At 37.7% G+C, this 19,443-nt stretch overlaps 1 protein-coding gene across 2 annotated transcripts in view; it reads right to left on the bottom strand.

Moving 5' to 3' along the window:
- Positions 1 to 19,443, bottom strand: part of LOC139101230 (protein eva-1) — a 143,181-nt gene that overhangs the window by 51,930 nt on the left and 71,808 nt on the right. For both annotated transcript variants that reach the window (XM_070654241.1, XM_070654240.1), the window contains exons 2-3: positions 10,450 to 10,667; positions 3,847 to 3,985 (exon numbers count right to left, since the gene is read on the bottom strand). In XM_070654241.1, the coding sequence (XP_070510342.1) occupies positions 3,847 to 3,985; positions 10,450 to 10,667 (357 nt within the window). The remainder of the gene's footprint in view (positions 1 to 3,846; positions 3,986 to 10,449; positions 10,668 to 19,443) is intronic.

Here is a 19,443-nt window from a genome sequence, read left to right on the forward strand (position 1 = left end):
AAGAATTTAATTTAACGTAACGTTAATTAATTTATAGACGCATCGTATTGTTAGGGGGATATAATGAGAAAACATTCGCTCGCCTGAAAATGTCATTGTAATTAAAATAAAGTTATAGAAATGTGAAATTCTGTAGTTTGCATATTTCGCGCGCTTCACAATGAATTTATACAAAATGATAAAGGTATTGTAACGGTTGTGGTCGCAAAGTTGCGTGAGCAGTTGCAGCGGATACGCATGTGTTACTTTAGATAAAAACTACGGCAAGAATAAACTTTTGCCTAAAGCGTCGCCATTATCGTCATATTTCCTACGTGTCCGTTAGTGAACCGCAAAAGTATGCAGCGGCATACTTTCTAAATGACCGCGTGAGGTTTTTGTTTCGTCGTTTGTAACGCTATATTTAAAAAAAGAAAACCAAAAAAAAAGAAAAACAAAAAAAAGAACAAAAAGAAAACAAAAAAAAGAATTAAAGTAAAACTTTTGTAAAGTAAACGTTTTACGAAGCAAGCGTGTGTGATTTCCTCATACTTTTCCCGCGCTCATAATTTTACAGGCAGAAAATTACGCGTTACGTTTAAACTATACTCCATAGAATTATCGATGCGAAAAACGATGCACAAAACTTACACGTTACATAATCTGTCTGCTGCAGTTTTACGTATTGAAGCAGAATATGTAAATGTTCCCTTTTTCATGCTTTTCATACAATCCCCTTTCCATCCGGTAGAAATTAATCAAATGTTTATACTACCCGCTACTACATTCCTGCGTTACAAAACTGATGATGTAATACGAGAGTTTATACGATCATTAAATACGCGTCAATAAATAACGTAATATTTATTCGACGCGTAAAACTTATCGTACTTTTTTCCGACTTCGCGCAACGTGAGTGTTTTTTCTTTTTCCTTTTTTTTTTTTAAACTTAATCACTTTTTGCATTAGTTTTGTTATTTACACATCTTCGATCAATCTAGTATACGCGTACTATTTGCACCGAACTATTGACGATTTATACTACTTGTTTACCCGCAAATAATTCTACTATTATAATATTAATCAAAACACTATTATACGTTATATGTATTGCATAATATTATTTGCTGCATAAAATATTTAGTATACAACTTAACAATAATATAATATGCAACACTCATTAATTTACGATTAACGTTATTACGTATAATATTATATAATATTATACATTTAAAATATGTTTACTTGTTTCGTTTTATTTATTTATTTTTTTTTTCTTCTTCTTCTTTCTGTTCGAAATTAACAAAAGCGTTCTTAATTAGTTCGAAATAAATTACCGACTCTTAATTTCCATTAATTTATTATGCAGGTTAACAGATCGTTCTTAATAACGAAATTAATTTTGAAATGCTCTTTGCGTTGGATCACAATCTTTTTATAGACATTAAAGATTATTCCGGAAGATCTTAAGGCAAGAACTTCCGAGACGGTATTCAAAGCCATTGTCTTCTATATTACACGGCACAAATACGACAGGAAAACTTTTCAACCTCGCTCGCCATAATATGTACTCTCGTTTCCCCGAACTTTTCTTCGTATCTGTTCAAGTGTTCTACATTTCCACGCTCACTGTTCTTCTAAAAATGATCTCGCAGTCTCGTTGCGAGGCTTGTTAAGCAAATATTATTTTATGAGCTACCGTTACAACGAAATAAACATCGGATATATTAAGCGTAACACCGTACATTTATATTAAATCTGTTCATCCTTTAAATATAAATTTAGAAAAAAAAAAATTTGTTGCTAACGCGATAAATTTAAAAAATCAAAAATATATTATATTTAAAACAATTAAATATAAAAACTAAAAACAACCGCTCATTGAAAATTAAATTATCCCATTTAATATTAATATACATATGTATTTTAATTTGATAAAAAATTTTCTTTTTTATCGAAATTATTCTTGCAATGTTTATTCTCGAAATCATATTTTTCGTATATACGTGTATAAAAATAACTAATAATAATAAACAAGTGTAAAAAATACTGTAACAAATTCAAAAATTGTTTTATCAAATTTTAAAATGTAATAATTCCATTTCATAGGATTGTTGGTATTTGTGGATTTAAAAAAGTATTAAAAACACAAGTAAAATATGACATTAAAAAAAAAAACTAATGTCTATTATATCATATCTTGTTAACAATGTATGTAGTTACATAAAAACAAAATATAGAAAATAATGCATTTAGTATTTTATTACTATCACATTTGTTGTGGCGCAAATGGCACAAAAAAGCGTACGCAAAATTTTTTATAGTGTAACACGTAACACGGCAAATCCGCGATTTAGAAACAAATCCGCTGTAAATCGAAATGTTAAAAAAATGTTTTTTTTTTCACTTGTTTCAAAAAATAGATTTCAATCGTAACTACAATAGATGTAATATTTTATATATTTCCGATTCAAAACTGAGGTTTTGAACTTTCTAACCAATTCAATTTTTCGATTATCCTATTTATAACTGTTTATTTCGACTTTATTACAAAAAAAAAAAAAAATAAAGAAAGAGCGAGAGGAGCGAGGGAGAAAAAAAAGAGAGAGGAAGAGAGAGAGAGAGAGAGAAATAAGTATAAAAAAAGGAGAAAGTCAAACAAACTAACGTCGTGTATTTGAAATTGTATGAGAAACACAAAGAAATAATATGCAGCATTCTACAAGTTTGCTATTCAACATTTCCATTCATATCGAAGTAAAACAGACCAGTTGTGAAACCGTGTTTCTTGCCCTTACGTTTTGCCAGTAACCTTTTTACAACAGGCGAAACTGACACACCTTTGTTCTGCGGAGTGATTTAACGCTGCCAGTAGTGCCCCCGAAAAAGCACTTAGATTTACCGTGTGCGCAGTAAACAATGAGATGACTGTGGCTTGAGCGCGACTGTAGGAACTAACGCGGACCTGCAGAATGTAAAACGTGCCGCGACGAAGTATTTACTATCCCTCCGTAGCAAAAATTACTTGAAGCTTGTTAGGTACCGCAACAGGTTGTCCTACGTCGCTTTACGCGGATGCGTGCATATAGATTTTTGATATTTTTGTCACGGTTCATGGTTTTTCTATCCTATTCGCGTTAAGCTCAATAAACGCAAGAAAATTTTTCGCAACGTAAAACGAGAATTTATACGGCTTCGACATCCACAAGTAAATGCGTTGAAACCCGCTCTTCGAGAAGAAATGAATAGATATTACGCTATCAATACCATATTAATTTTTTTTTATATTTAAGTCGCTGTAACTTACATTATTGTACTATTGATATATTTTTTGCAAAGTGAGTTTTTCTTCCACTTTTCTTTCGTTCGTCCGAGATCACACGTGTAGCTGCATAAAGAACGACCGATGAATTCGTAAAAAAAAAAATGCAAGCAATTGCTAACAAAATACTTACACCCGAGCTTCGATTTTACTTGAATTTTTACCCCGCCTCGAAACGATCGGGAAAATTACATTTTTATCCGCGGTAAATATTCCCGTAGCCGACCAGAATCGGTCGGAATTTGCCGGATCACGTCGCGCCTGAGAATTTTTCCCCGCGAGTTCTTCCCGCCGATCCGTCGTGCGTGTCGCGCGAAGAATTTCATCGATATTGCTGGTTCTTATGCGGGCGGCGAATCGACCCTAACGCTCGACGTTCGCATAAAAAGGAATCGGATGTCCCGGAGAAAAACGAGCCCCTCTCTTTACACCGTGGGCGCATCTCGATCTCGCGTCTGCTCGCGCACGTTCGCGCATGCATCCGTGCGCTCGTGCACGGGGGATACGTGCATATATCAGTTACGTATAAAAATAGCGGTACTCACAAGGACGGCATTTGTAGGCGACTTCGATGTACTTCCGTAATCCGGGGCAGGGATCACCTTGGAAAGTCTTCGGGTTGGTGTTGAACTTGCACTGCCGCTTTTTCTGACAGACTCCGACCACCATCTGCAACAGTGAGTGCTAACGCGTCAATCAGAAGATCCGCTCACTTTGCGATCGGAACCGATAAGAAAAACACCGCGACTCGCGTATATTTTTAATTAATCAAACATTTAACGCGTCCACTTCAAAATTTTTCGTAAACTCGAAGCTCGAAGTTGCAGTTAAATCACATCGCGGATTTACCGAAAATGGTATTTCGCGATAAAAAAAAAAAATAAAAAATAAAAAAAGAATTATTAACGTTATTAAGGATATATTAACAACCGGCGAACAAACTGTGGCAACTTTAACCGAACTTATAAAGTTAGCTTCTACATGAAATAAAGACTTAATTTCGTGACCGTGCCTTTCCGCCGACGAGTTTGAAATGAGATTATTTCTGCTTACTTTTTTTTTATGAAAAGCTGTCGGACAAAGTAAAACTAATATCGTTGAGGTCAACCAGTATAACGAAATTGTATGCCGTGTGTCAATATTTGTGCGCAATGTGAGAATAAAACGACAAGATGAGCGATGGGGCTAGTCACAGATATATAAATATAAAAGCTTTGAATTTTTAACCCGTTCTGTAAACAACATATCGCTAACGACGAATTGCGAATATCCGTATATGGATAAAAATGTCAAAATAAAGGTGAATTACGCGCGGGACAATAAACGATTACAATCTTTATACAAAAAGCAAAATAAAAAAGAAAAAAAAAAAAAAGAAAAGCTCGTGTTCCAACTTTAACGGAAATACGTTTTCAACGTTGTCCAGGAAATGTAACAATTGCATTCTACGGAAGATAGAGAGGAAGCAATAAAATCGTGAACGAGCGTGTAAAAGAAAATGGTGCACTGGTTTATTTTTTATTATTTTTTTTTTCTTAATAAAGAAAGTTTCCGTTTAAAAAAAATGCGAAAGTATTAGCTGCCGAAAACGTGCAATATCAACGCGAACGAAAAAAAAAAAAATAAAATAAATAAGCCTGCTCGAGTTTCGCGTTCCTGAAGAGAGTCATTGGTAATCCGATATCGTTTGGTGATGGCCGCATGTCGTCGAGAATTCCTCGGATTCCATTTTCAATCGGCTAATTGCGCGCAAAGGTTCGCGTTACATTACCTCATTCAAGCTTGATTACGTTAAACGCAATTTAATCGCATTACATGAGTGGGATTTTAATGAGGTAAGCAGTAATTTTCATTGAAGCACCCGCTCTACGACAGTAACGTTAACGTAATGTCAAGTACGAAAATAAAACCGCAATTTTTTAAGTCACATGGAGGGGGGAGGAAAATCTTTCGCGCGATTTAAATCGAAAGTAACTTCGAGAGAAATTCCACTGAACGAAGGTGAATAATATTATTTCTTTTCACATTTCAATTTCAAACTTATGTTAATGAAAAGACATTTCCATTGCATATTAAAAAGAAAAAAAAAAGAAAAAAACTCCCCCCTTTCTTCTTTTCTTTTACTTTTGATTAAGTCCACCCACGTCGAGTCGTGTGCAATAATTAAAAATCGATGACCGGTGGAGAAGGTGAGAGAGCGGGCCGACGTTCGTTATAATAAGTTATAATATCCCGTGGGAGACGGGGAAAGACAAAAGAGCTTGCTGTTGGAAATGTGGAAATTACGTTCTCGGGTTTCAAGCTGCTACCCCGGCACACTCGCGCCGGGATTCTCACATACGGCACAAGCGTGTGTTCTCCCGCATATACGATATCCATCTAATTATCGGCTTTTCGGAGTTTCCGTCTTGGGCCATTCTCCCGCATTTCACGTGCACTCGGCGAAGAGCTCCCGCGGGAGAAATCGATTTTCCGCGTACGTCGATACATTCTGACCGTTTCCATGTCGTCCGTCACTATAAGTAAACGTTTACCGTTTCCGTTGAGCAACTTTGCCCCAGGGGCCAAAGTCAGAACGGCGGTAATTCCCTTAAACCGCTACGTTTCTCTTGCTGTTGTATGAGGACCCGATAGCGTAAACTAACAAACCAATCCCGACACAAGTAGAACCCCCGTCGCTTTGATATCGAGCTACTTCGTTCCTGCCGGGGAAACGCGGCGTGGATCAGCGATACGCGGGCTATATTTTTCGGTGGATACGCTCGCGCGTTATTCCAGTATATCTCGCAAATATTTATATGTGATACGCGACACGGAATAAGAGCTTGGCTTTATAGCGCGGCGAGCTAAATGTACGAAAGCGCCCGCGTCCGCCAGCCATCGGACGATAAAATTCGACTGCGAACCGAAAGATCAGCATATCGGATTTCGATCTTCAAAGTAATACATAGACGTGCCCGACCTCGCGACAAAGCTTGAAATGGTAAAACGATTGAGCTTTTAATCTCTATTTAACTCGGCTACGGATCAAGATCTTATATTACTTTATTCGTTAATATATTCCGTTTAAAATACGTGCACCATATTCATATCCGCCCGGTTATAAAATATACGTATAGTAAATACCACGGGGAAATTCTCGTTATCGATATTTACACAACCACTTCAGTTCCTCCCGACCTTACCTTCGATCGCGATTTACATACGTTCCTTCGCGGAAGAACGCGTCTACGAACGCTTGCGCGCGCCCCCGGTTCGCTTTTATTCCGGCAAGCCGCGACTTTAAATTCCAACCCTCTTTATGGAAGCAGCGACGTATGTCGCCGAGAAGTCGCGCAGAGGGTAAGCACTCGCGTGGAAAAAGCCCTTTTCGCGAGATTCGAATCGCACCGGTTAAAGCACGGAGCCACTTTTGAGTCGAACTCTCCTTATGGTTCCGCAGGGAATACGCCTTCATTCAGGAATACGCCTCTCCAGCATCGAAAATTCCCATGCAACCTGCACCCGGGGAAAGTACCCCGCTGGCGCTGATTCGCTCACGTGCACTCGTGCCGGAAACGCTTCCGTCGTGAAAACAGGGAGCGTCATCGGGGGCGAACCAGGAATTTCTCGTGTGTACCGGAAGCAATGGGGCGGGCGGTCGCGTTCTCGCGATATCCTTTTAAACGAATAATACCGCATGCATATTCGATTACCTCCGTAATAAATACCGCGTTGGCCGTTCATTAGAAGTGTATCGCGCAATAAATCACATCTCGAGTACTTTCGATCAGTTCATAAATTTTAAATATGTTCATAATACCAGATAATGCTGAGAAAAGGTCTTTAGGATAATAGAAAAACGATAAAAATTTTTTTCTGTTATAGAAGAACTCGTGGCCGTGCTTGTTTATTTCCTATTAAAAATTCCTTTTAAAGAAATAAGGCGTTTTATTGGTAAAATAATAGAGATAAATTTATTATACGTTCCATTCATTTTTAGATATTTATCGTGATTTTAATATTGATTATTAAATATATTCCGCAATTATTAAAATGTTCTATCTATTAAACCTCGTAGCTCGATAACAAAATGAATTTCAATTTCACGGAAACTTTCTAGCGGTTCAGGTGGGATGCTAAACGAAAGCATTTTCGAACTTCATAAATTATTCACAATTAACCGTGATCGTAACTCGGTGTAACGTATGAGAATGTAATAAACACAGATTACGTACACTTCGCTGTAATGAATCGATCTTTTGTCGAGGGATAAAATAAATCGTTCAGAAGAAAAATTCTTTCCGCGGCGTCCGAACCCGTTGGACTATCGACCGTCATTGATTTTCTTCGTAGTATACGTTACAATCTGCCTGTAGAATAGACCCAAACGCGCGATAAATCCGGTTGAAAACATTATAGATAGTCAATGACGTAAGACAGGGTTATCGAGCGCGTCGTAAAACTATACTTATCACTATTTTACGGGTCGATCTTTTGTAAAAGAATAAACGAAGATCCCATTTCTTAGCATAATTCCAGCGGCGTTATATCACGCGTACATGTGTAGCAATAAAAATGAGAAAAAGGGGAAATTTAAGCGTTTGACAAAATTTATATCACGAGGAGTAAGGCGTCGTCGGACGAATCGTATATCCAGTGGCTAAAAAATATCGCGCCGATGTGCAAGAAGGAGCGTAAATCTCGCGGGAAAGCATGATCCGCAGGAGAGGATGAGATCGTCGGCGAAATAAAAGAGTCACTCCATTTTCGCATTCTGGTGAGATCATACGTACAATGGTTCCTTCCTCGGGCGGCGGAATATGAAATATGAAATCGATACGTGGACTCGCGAAAACCGCAAACCGATAGATACCGCGGAGATTTTTATTGTGTACCGAAGGCAAGTTATTATATCGCGGTATCGTGCGAATAACGCGCTTTTCTTTTTTCTTTTTTTTTTTTTTCTTTACGAGAGAATGGTCGCGAAGACTCTTCAGAATCACTAAGAGAAAATGCTTGATCCTTTTGAACAACCGTTCTTTAAGTGACGCTTACACGAGCAGGTTTCAATTAGGAAAAAACAATCAAGAACGATCGAGCTTGCGTCGAACAAAATTTAATTAGTAATTTGATACAAAACAAAAAACAAAAAAAAAAAGAAAAAAAAAGAAAATAAAAAAACAGACTAGAAAAGATATATTGTAAGAATATACCTTACTCGTCACCGACAATCTCGTTATACCGGGTCGCTTCCACCCTCTTCTCTCTAGCCCGCGCGACCTCAAACGAATTTGTCAGTTGCACGCTTCGCGAAACACAGGGGTGCCGTTTTCAGGTCAGTTGCCATTATCTCGCGAAACCAAGATTTTAGAACAACGGGAACGGGACGTATCTCTTTTCCCGCCCTTACGCGAGATCCATAATTGCCAGTGAATTAAGCTCAAAGAAAACAAGTTTTCCTGCAGGCGCATTCTCCCCGGACTCTCCCTCGCGCGAGTTTTCCGCCCCGCCGTTGCATTCCACCGTTGAGAGAATAAATCGTAACACACCGATGCTTCTACTTCGACTTTTCCGACTTGCTCGATTACCATTCTCGCGAAAATTTCGCGAGAACTCCCTTTGACGATGTTTACAGTTACATCTGAGCTGCGCGTTTGCGTCGTCTTTGACGAAGCTTCTTCCTTTGGCTTCCCTCGGTTGAATCGAACTCGCAGACACTTTTGAAAAATAAAAGGCGGAGACGAGAATACGGAACCTTATAGCTTTTTACATTTTCGTACAATTCGGTTTTATGTGTTAATATAAATAAAAATTTTATCGAGATATTTCTGGCGTAAATACGAATAAATACGATTTTACCGAAAGGGGGAGAAAATCGATGAAAATGATTACGACGGAAGGGAATTGCATCGATCCACGGAAACGTAAAAAATCATAGAGAAGATAAGAACAACTGTACTCTGATTCATACACAAGTTGATGCGTTTCGGTTTACGACGTTTAAAGCGTTACGAAAGTTGACCCTTAAAAAAGAGAGAGAGGTAAGATTCAGTTTACGATTCTTTCCAGTTCGATACTCGAGCGGAAAAAAAGAAACGAGGGAAGAGACGAAAATGGAACGAATATATCATTCACGCTCTCCTCCGGATTAGAATCGTGAAGCTCGCGAGGAGCTAATAAATGTAAAACATTGAATAAAGTTTCGGAGCGAGGTAACCGAGAGAAAACGGAAGTGTTGTCATAGAAATGGAGTAGGAGCGAACGACGGCGTAAAATCTCTTTCAGTTGTATCGGAGTAGAACGGAACAATCGTGACATCATGAAACGCGATGTCAAGATGTTATGAAACGGAGATAACGCATTCTATATTTGATCGGCATTCGAATTCTTGGCAACTTCCGAGTTTGGGCGACTCAGATTGAACCGTAGTTTAGATCCGCGGAACTTCCTTTCCGGAAGCCGAAGGAAAGCGGAATCGAAAGATAATCGGAATTTAAAGTACGTACAAATATTAAACTTTCCGCGGGGGAAATGGAATCATGTCTTATCAAGTTTAGCGAATTTCCAAAGTTTGTGCACCACGTCCATGTAAGTGAAATACCTGGGTGATTTGTCTTTTAATTTGTGACAAAAATTGTACGTCGCGTTAAGAGTTTGTTCGTTAAACTTTGACGTCGTAGGCGTAGCTCGAATGCTAATAAAGAGATTAAAATGTTATCTTTGTAAAAAATGAACTATAAAATATAACTTAGTACAACTAGCATTACAATCGATTGCTGAGGAGATTTAAATTATTTATAAGAAACAGCAAAACTTACGGCAATAAAACCTATTATTTAAATTTATATTTAATAATTTATAATTTAAATAAAAGATTAATAATAAAATTTTATATTATATGATTTAAATATTTTATTATTTAATATTATTAAATTATATTATACATAATATTTTATTATATCTTACATTATGTTGTGTTATTTTATAATAATGCAATAATGCGACGCATGAAATTTCATATTTAATTTTTGAGAATCTTTGGAATAATAAAGCCAATCGACGCCATTGACGCGTCAATAATTTTCAATAAACTTGAAAACCGCGTGCGATACGCCGCACGATCGGCATTTACCTGTGCGGAACGAGAGAATTTCATTGGTACATACCTGCACTGATTGCGGCCAGATGCATGTGTGATTCGTCGGTTTGTCCCCCGCGATCATCGGAGGAACGGATGAGTTGCATTTGCTGATGCCGTACATTCCCGTTCTTCCGTATTGCGCGTGTTCGACAAGGATGGTTGTGCCGGGCGGGCATTTTAACGTCATCGTTTCCTCGTCGCAGGCCGCGCGTTGATAGGTCTTCAGGGTGCCTGACAACAGGGCTGTCGAGTTTAAATAAAAAAAAAAAAGACGCGCGAGTAAGAAATAAAAAATAGGATTTAATAAATCAGTCGGGCAGCGACGGGTCGAATTATAAATTACATTGTCGTAAAATTATGCACCGTTGTTGCGTTAAACGACAATAATGGATGCGGATAAAGAAATATAGGATGTATTAAAAGCGTGCCGCGGAGAGGGTGGCCGATATGAGAAATGGATTTGAAAAAAGAAAAGTTAAAGCCGCAGATAAATAATAGAAGAGCGCGAAAGAAAAGGTGTCCGGAAAATGCGGGCGGTCATGTATCGAAGATCGATCGACGAGCCGTAATGGCGTCGCCACCGCAACAGTGATCAATTTAAGGGGATTGAGAGTAATTAACGAGTGGATGAGCCGGGATTGGTTCGGTGGAGCGGGAAGCGAATGTATCAATGGCACAAATTCACCCGCGAAAGCAACGTCGTTTCGTTTACACACGATACGCGGTTTAACATAGCGAACGGGAAGCAGTCGACATTTGTGGAATTTAACGCGGAGATCGTTCGTGACGATGGAGTTTGCGGACGGAACCGCAGACGGTACCGGCGTGTAAATGCAGATTCGCGCGATAATTTCGCGAGCGGCGTCCAATAAAGGGTGCCACCGTTGCAGAAGTTTTCGAGGAAATAGCGATCGTAGTAGTACACGATAATAGCCCATGTGAGATAGCGCGTGATAAAATGTAGGGATTAACCATTTCGTTGTTTAATATAATGTAGCGTTAACATGCGTTTATTATTAGCCGACATAACGATAAACGTAATATCAAGAATGTAAGCGTAAGTAAATAATTTTCGTACAAGTACAAAATAAATTGAATTAAAATAAAATTAAATACGCGTATGTGTAAGGGCGTGCGTGTGTTACCGTCACCAAATGCATTAATGCGCCACCGCAATCAGCATAGTTGTAGTTAGAGAGCCCCCGACGTTTCACCATCACCAGTTTATCGGCAGCCGCGAATGAGTGCGTCGTCGTCCCGAGGTGGAACATGAAAAATAAAACAGATAAAAATTGCTTGTTAGTTATGTCGTATAACAGTCACGTACGAGATGCGGGATATGCAAATTCTTTAATATTTCCTAACGTCGGCGGGGAGGAATTGCGCACGGAGGAGCGAAGTCGATAATTCACGCGACGAAGGAACATCTGTCTGACCCGATATTGGTAGTTTCTCCTGAAATGAGGCATTTCGCGGTAAAGCGTAAGATACGATTTTCATTTTATTAAGCAAATTTACAGAACCGAAGAATTTTTCTTTTCTGTCATTAATTATACATATTTATTTATTAATCTTTTTTTTTTTTCTTTACTAATACGAGGTTAAATAATTTAAATAAGAAATGATTCAGAGCTCGATTAATAATTAAAAATTCACGAATACATTCGTTAACGTATGTACAAGCTATCCAGAAATTAAACACTTAATTGTACCACAAAATATACTTAAACTGGTACGTTAATCTGGTACTCGGGTAGTGCTGTAACCCGTAACATTGTACAATTCGTTGCCTTTCCTTCGACAAGGCGCGCAATAATGTCGCGACATAGCGACATTGAGAAGCACTCTGCTTCCCGACATGGTCGGTACATTGTCTTAGTAACGACCGTCTTCGTCTCGGCGTCTAGATTATATGCATAAAGCCGAGCACAAAGAGTAATGCATACAAACGATTGTTGCGCCGGCGATATAACAAACCTAGGCGCGCCATTCTATTGCCCCCGCCGCGCACGTCCGTAAATCAACGAGCTACGCGCACATGTAAACTGTAAAGCGCTGAGCTGCACTAGCAGCTACTTGGAATCTTGGCGAGACCGCTATAACTCGACTACGTGATTGGAATGACCGAGCGAATTCGATATGCCCCTTGATCTTTCAACGTAAAGAATGCGCGTAGACAACTCGCAGGCAAAGAACGTATCTAGTTTCGGATAGGTATCGTGATTCGATTAGATTTCATCGAGTAAGTTCTCCGCGACTTCATTTTTCACCTCTCTATCTCCGCTTCTTCTCTCGCACGTCTCTCGTTCTTATCTACTCGTTCTAGATACATGCGGAATAACAATTAATGCTCCTTTCGCTGCATTAAATTAATTAATTATCTGCCGAATGATATATACTTATTATAGGTTGTTATCGCAGAAACTTTGAGAAATTGAAGAAAGATCGGATAACAATAGCCGAACACTTTGAAATAAGATTAAATCGGAATTAAATGGCATTATTTTTCACTTGCTTTCAATGTTACGAAACAGAAACGCTGATCGTAATAAAGTAAGAGATCTCGTCCCGTTGCCGTCGCATTTATTGCTAAGAATCGGGAATATTATTTTCGGATACTATTTCTGCAGTCTCGTTATCCTAATGCACTCAATCAACGTCTATTCATTTCTACGTACGTTCACGTTGGTGGACGACTAAAAAAAAAAAAAATAGGGGAGAAAGTTTATAAAAATTCTACGCGAAACATGCTCTTATTACCAAAACTGGGTTAACGACAGTCTCGAACAACACCGTATTCTGATTTATCTTCTATAATTATTATGAAAGCTCGTACGGAAATTAAACGCGGGATATCGCGGATTAATCAAGCTTAATGACATTTGCGTATTGCTGCTACGCTTTAGATACGAATGATAAATTTGCATGAAAAGTTATTAACATTATTAAAAACATTGCAAATACATAGCTCCCAATTACGATCACAAGAGTAACAGATAAGCAAGCTAATTTCACCATGTCGTAAAAGATAGAATTATTATTTGTTAAAAGAAATGTATTGTGTCGTGAGTCACAATGCGAGATCACGATACACCGTTGTAAGAATAGTAACAATGTATCTCGAATACAACGTACACGTAGCTTTGTGTAATATAATAATCTGTGGCTTTATCACAAAATATGAAAAAAGGGAAAATTAAATTATATTAAAAAGCGTACTGTCTTCATAATATAAAATATTTTTTCTTAATATTAAAAAAAAAAAAATTCTACATCCATTAATTTTAATTACACATAAAAAAAAATACAAATATTTTATGCCAGTTACCGAAATCTTTTAGCAAAATTATATATTTCCTTTTATTCAAATATTTCAATGTAAAAGACAGCGGACGATGTACTTCGAGCGATTCATTTTGCCGAACGGTCCTTTCTTAGAATGTTCGATTTCGCTCTCATCCTGTCTACCACTTACGCGAACGTTGTGCTCACACTTTTATGGCGACAAGCTGTAAAATAACTCACGGGCTACGGAAGTAAATTGTTGTTCTGGTAACGGATGAACACGAACGCGGAAGTGGGACTGTGAATTCGAATGTTTATTCAGTTGCAACCTTACGAGTGCGACTTCCGTGGGGAGCACATTATTTAAAAGGTCCATTTATCGGGCAGCTCGTATATCCTGTATTGAATCGAAAAGGTGAAAGGACAAAAGCTGGAAAACAGCTTGTAAATTCGCAGTTTGACGTGAATGGGCACGTCCGTTCTCACTTTTGGCCGTATCGTTTTCACCATATGATTGTCATTCTGTTTCCAATCAGGTATTATTATCGCCGTGCGACGAAACTCGTTTAAAAACAGCCGATACAATTAAGCGCCGACGACGCGAACAGTAATTTATTATTGCGAAATAAACGGCGTCGAAAATGTTAAACGTGAAAGAACTAATAAACCTATTCCACTTCACTAAGTGCAATCGAAATAAGGATTTAGCGTCACATCTCTCATTGTAAATAGAAGAGCCCGAATCCTCGACTCGATACGCGTCGCTATTTTGCGCAACTGCAACTGTGCAGCAGCAAACAACAATATTTCGCGATGAAAGATTAACCCAAATCGAACGGGCGGGTAGAGATATTTCGACTTAATTCGTCCGGCTAATCCAAGGTTTAAGGTTCCTCGAAACGAAGCTTACCAGAGAGGATTAAAGTATCGCTGATCCGAACGGATACCATGGAACAATGTAAACATGTCCAGCGAGGAAGTTTGAGAGTAATGATCGTGCTAGTTTCGCAACAATCGCGTACAATTATAATAATTGCGGTGAAAACCTTTTCGGGACTGTTAAAGGATAAGATTCCTTTAAAAAAAATTATATAAAAAAAATATTATCTATATTCTCTCGTCGTGCATTATTATTTCTTAGTAATTAATTGCTTAAATAATCCGTTCTAATAATGTAACAATTAATAATATAATCCGTATGAATAATGTGTAGATACAATTAATATTATAAAAACTAAATCTGCTCATATTGCCGATTTACTATAACGACTGTAGAAAAAATCATTAAAATTCAACGTTTTAAACAATGTGCCGTTAAACATTTTTGCCGTTGTTATAATAATTGTAAATGATATTTCTATTGCGCGGGAATATCTCGTTTTAATGTTCCGTTGTAATCATTATTACAATAACGTCCATTTGATTTTGATTGCTGTGCTAATTAAATTCTCCTAACTTTCACGACATACGCCAACGGTTACGTTTTGCAGTTACTGCTCACTCAGAACTTCCCTTGAATCTAATTGTACATTAATGTGCGTTTACGAAATACCGCATGAAATATAACATTTATAACGTTTAAGATTAATTTCGCATCAAATTAACGAAAATATATAGCGTCTGATCAACATGTAATGTGTTACGAATACTCGCTCGCAAAGGTTTATTACAACGTATTAATAGCTCATGTCAGTAATTAAAATTTAAACTTATACCATTCGAATAAAAATAAATTATTTTTTATAGAATGATTAATGAACATTCTGTTTAAAATATTCTTGTTAAATAATACAAAGTAATAGATGAAAAAAAATTATTTTCAAAAAATATATAATAAATTTAAAGTACAGTGCTAATTGTAACCGTATCGATAAGTAAGAATTATGAAACTTCCCACTCCACAATTGTCAGATTCGTAGTTAGATTCGATCAATGTCCGTTCCAATGATTCCACGGCTAGGAAGATCGGTAGACGCGCCCCGCCGTCCGGTTGCTTACAAGGCAGCTTGTACAAAACTCGCCTCGTACCTACTGTGAAACGTTCGTTCTGTGGAACAACTAAAATCTGGAAACGATGCCAACTTTTCAGAACTCAACCAGCTAGAGCATTGTACTCATTTCCTTCCTCTTTCTCTTTCTCTCTTCCTCTCTCTCCGCTATCATTGTACGAGTGCGGCCACTCAGACTTTTAACTTTTTACTCATTTCACATTAAACGACGATCACAAGTAATTTTACAAAATCAAAAAAGAAAAAGAACCACGACAAAAATGAGAAACAAATGAAATTTTACGATTAAAACTTGAAATCGAAAGAAATTAAACGAACATTACTTGTTTGCAAATTTTATACAAACTATGTTTTTTTTTTTTTTTCATAAAATACAAAATTAATTAAACAATTTTAATTATATTAAAGAAACTGCAGAGTTTAGCTGACAGATAAAGTAACCCGAGTAGAAATTTATCTATTCTGATGATCTGTGCTGCGCAAACTGACCTACGTAACGCGCGCTCGACTACCGCGGTCGTTGACCTCCGGGCCCGCCGGCGGCCGCGCGCGCCGTGAGCACGTGCTTGTTCACGCGTGTTTACGTCAGCCGGCAGCCATCATGTTGCACAACATGGCGGAGGCCGCGTGGGCGGATGGGCGAGGGACGCGCGGGCGGCGAACGGCGGGCCCAGCTGGCCTGACGGCTGGCAGTCTATCTAGTGCGCGTTAGCTAGGTCAGCACGCGGAAAAAACATTTAAATATCTAGCTTTTTTAGCTCGTCATTAATTAGGAATAATTGTTTGGTACTTAGACGATTCGAGCGTTACATTTCTGGTTGTCCGCTAGTCATTAAATAACATTCTGGTTCAATTTTCACTCGTAAGTTTTGTTTTCATAATTACAAAAAAAAAATATATGTAATTAAATACTACGTTGAATAATACATATTATAATTAATCAAGAAATACTTTGGACGATTAGAATATAAATACATCTCACTTATCACTGACTTTTACAATCGTTCTCCGCAACAGATTTTTTTAAAAAGGTGTAAACTTTGTGCGCTTTAAAACTTTGTAAGCCTTATATTCCAACCGCAATCCATACAATGTTGAACAAGTCTAAACTTTTCTCTCTTTGTGTAGCGGGAAGTAAATTCAGATTATAAAACTAATATAATACAATCCTTTGACTCGGATAGAAATTCGTATATATACTTTCTACGTGTCGAGTAAAAAAAAAAAAAAAAAAGAAAAAAGAAAAAGGTATAGAACGTCCGCTATAATTTTCTATTGTTAAACGCGTTCTAAAATATTATTATCATTATTTTGCCTAGTTAATAAAAAATTCTGCAAAGTTCTGCGCAATTATTCTGACGTCGTTAAGGATAGACAATTAAAATTTTATAGCAGAACTAACTTAACGCTGTTGCATTTTACACACGCGGGGGGATAAAGCGAAAAAGGAATTATCAACGAATTCCGACGGTGCATTTGGTCACGCATCCGCATAAAAAGTATTTTAAATGCGAGAATGGCGCATTACCTACCGGATTCGAAATGCGAGAGAGAACATATACGCGCATATGATTACTGATTATTGCCCGCGCATTGTCAGGAATTAATGAATATTCCTCGATGAAAACGTAACGCCCGATCGATCTAGCGCTTACGGCATTCGCGATGCGCGCTCATGCATTCTCGTTCATCTTCCGTATTTTCAACGGGCAAACTGCCGTTTACCCCGCAACATATCTGCAACGCGATACGTCCATTAAATGACTTCGACACTAACAGAAAAATACTAAGCTGACCGCGCGGGGGATCCGCGCGCTCGCGTAAATTTACGAACTAATTGAAAATAGACGTCTATATATAAGCGCACTTTATCGACAGCGTGAGTTTTAAGCCGATACGTCGGGACAACGCGCGTATAAATTGTTATTGATCATTATCTATATAGTCGGGGTTAATGGATATTTTCCAGCCTGCATAATAACGCATCGAGGAATATGAGTGCGCTGCGCTCGGATATCGTGCCGTTAATTTAATTTCCTTTATTATATATAATATTATTCCGGGGAAGTTGATATGTGCAAGTTTTAAATATTAATTAATTGTGTGTAGTAAAAAATTGATTGCACACTCTTCTACTTTCTTTTTTCTTTTTTTTACAGAGAAATCCATTACGTTTATAAAATGTTAAGCACGTAAAAGTGATTTTATATAAACGTCAAGTTTTATAATATTAGAACAACCCTTTCGAAAATTACTTCGCTCGCTTATTCAAAGACGGTGTTTCATAAAAAAAAAATTTTGATATCATGAACAAATTAAAAAATACAAAATTGATTACCTGTAATTGATTTTTCAAACAAGTCGCGGCAATACAATAAACGTTTAAAAAGCCGGGGCTGAATAAAAAAAAAAAGAATCTAAATTTTTTTCATTTTATTCACATATTTTTGAAATTATTACTTCAAATTCTCGTAATTCACATCATATTGATACAAGATATACAAATTCTGCGCTCGAATATTTGTATTTTGCATGGTAAAATGGAATGTTGTCGAAACGAGGTTTATTATGTATACCATATGTAAAGTCAACCGTCATCCATCCATTTATTCAATTAATCCGTAGCAGAACCCAGTTATTGATATATTTTGCCAGATTCTAATCGCGAATTATACATTCGATATAACACCATTATTCACATATCTGTCTAAAGATTAATTAATTGTTGTGCAATTGCTGGCACCGGCCATTCTTCTCGTCAGCAGCAGGCACGCATTTAAAATTGATAGACTCGGCCTGTCGACGCGCAAATTGTTATCGCGCATTATACGCCGGATAACCATATTTTTCCCTACGGGTTTAATCAGGTCCTCGCCACCGCCGGTGCGTGTGTGACCGTTATTAATCGCGCTCCGTCGCAGCAAAAAGCAGTATTCTATTTTTATTGGCAGCCGCGACGCTTCGCGTCGATCAGCGAACTCGTTTCCTTCGTCATTTCACGCGTTGGCGGCACGGAAGTAATTTCTCTCGACGTTCGCGTCAATGATTTCCCCTCGCGCGTGGCTCAATTTTCCTCCACGTGAGAGAAAGCATGCCGTCCGGATGGATTAAACAGAGGAACGAGCATTGCACCGCCGTTTCATCGCATTCAGAACGCGAGACATGTCAAAAAAAAAAAAAAAAAAAAAAAAAACGCAATGCGCAACAATGCGGAACGCTGTCGGGTAAAAATACGTCGTCGAATCTTTCAAATTATGCTTACATTTACCGGACTTATCTTACAATATACATATGCATAACAAAACAGGGGGAAATGGAGGGAAAAAAAAAGAAAAAACCAAAGTTGCATCTCGAAAAATCCAACAATACAAACGTTTATGTTTAGTTTGGTTTCATTTCGTTAGGTTATAAATCGCGTGAGTGCGCTTATTCACCTCAACAACGTATTACCAAAAGTAATACGCGTCTGCGACTGACATTAGACGCGTTTCGCTGAAAGCACATCAGAAAAGGTAAACGTATTCTATATAAACGCGCACGGAAAAATCGTTACTGCTCTGTCAAAACTCTTTCGCTTCTTTAAAAGAAGAATGTATTAAAGAGCATTTGTTACAGCTCTCGTAACGCCTCGAAATGTTAGGAAAAAGATAAAAGACGGCGATCTTTGAACTACGCTTCATATAATATACAGATATCGATGAGATGGTAAACAGAAAAGAAACATG

This window comes from Cardiocondyla obscurior, linkage group LG03 (genome assembly GCF_019399895.1).
Source record: "Cardiocondyla obscurior isolate alpha-2009 linkage group LG03, Cobs3.1, whole genome shotgun sequence".
NCBI lineage: Eukaryota > Metazoa > Arthropoda > Insecta > Hymenoptera > Formicidae > Cardiocondyla > Cardiocondyla obscurior.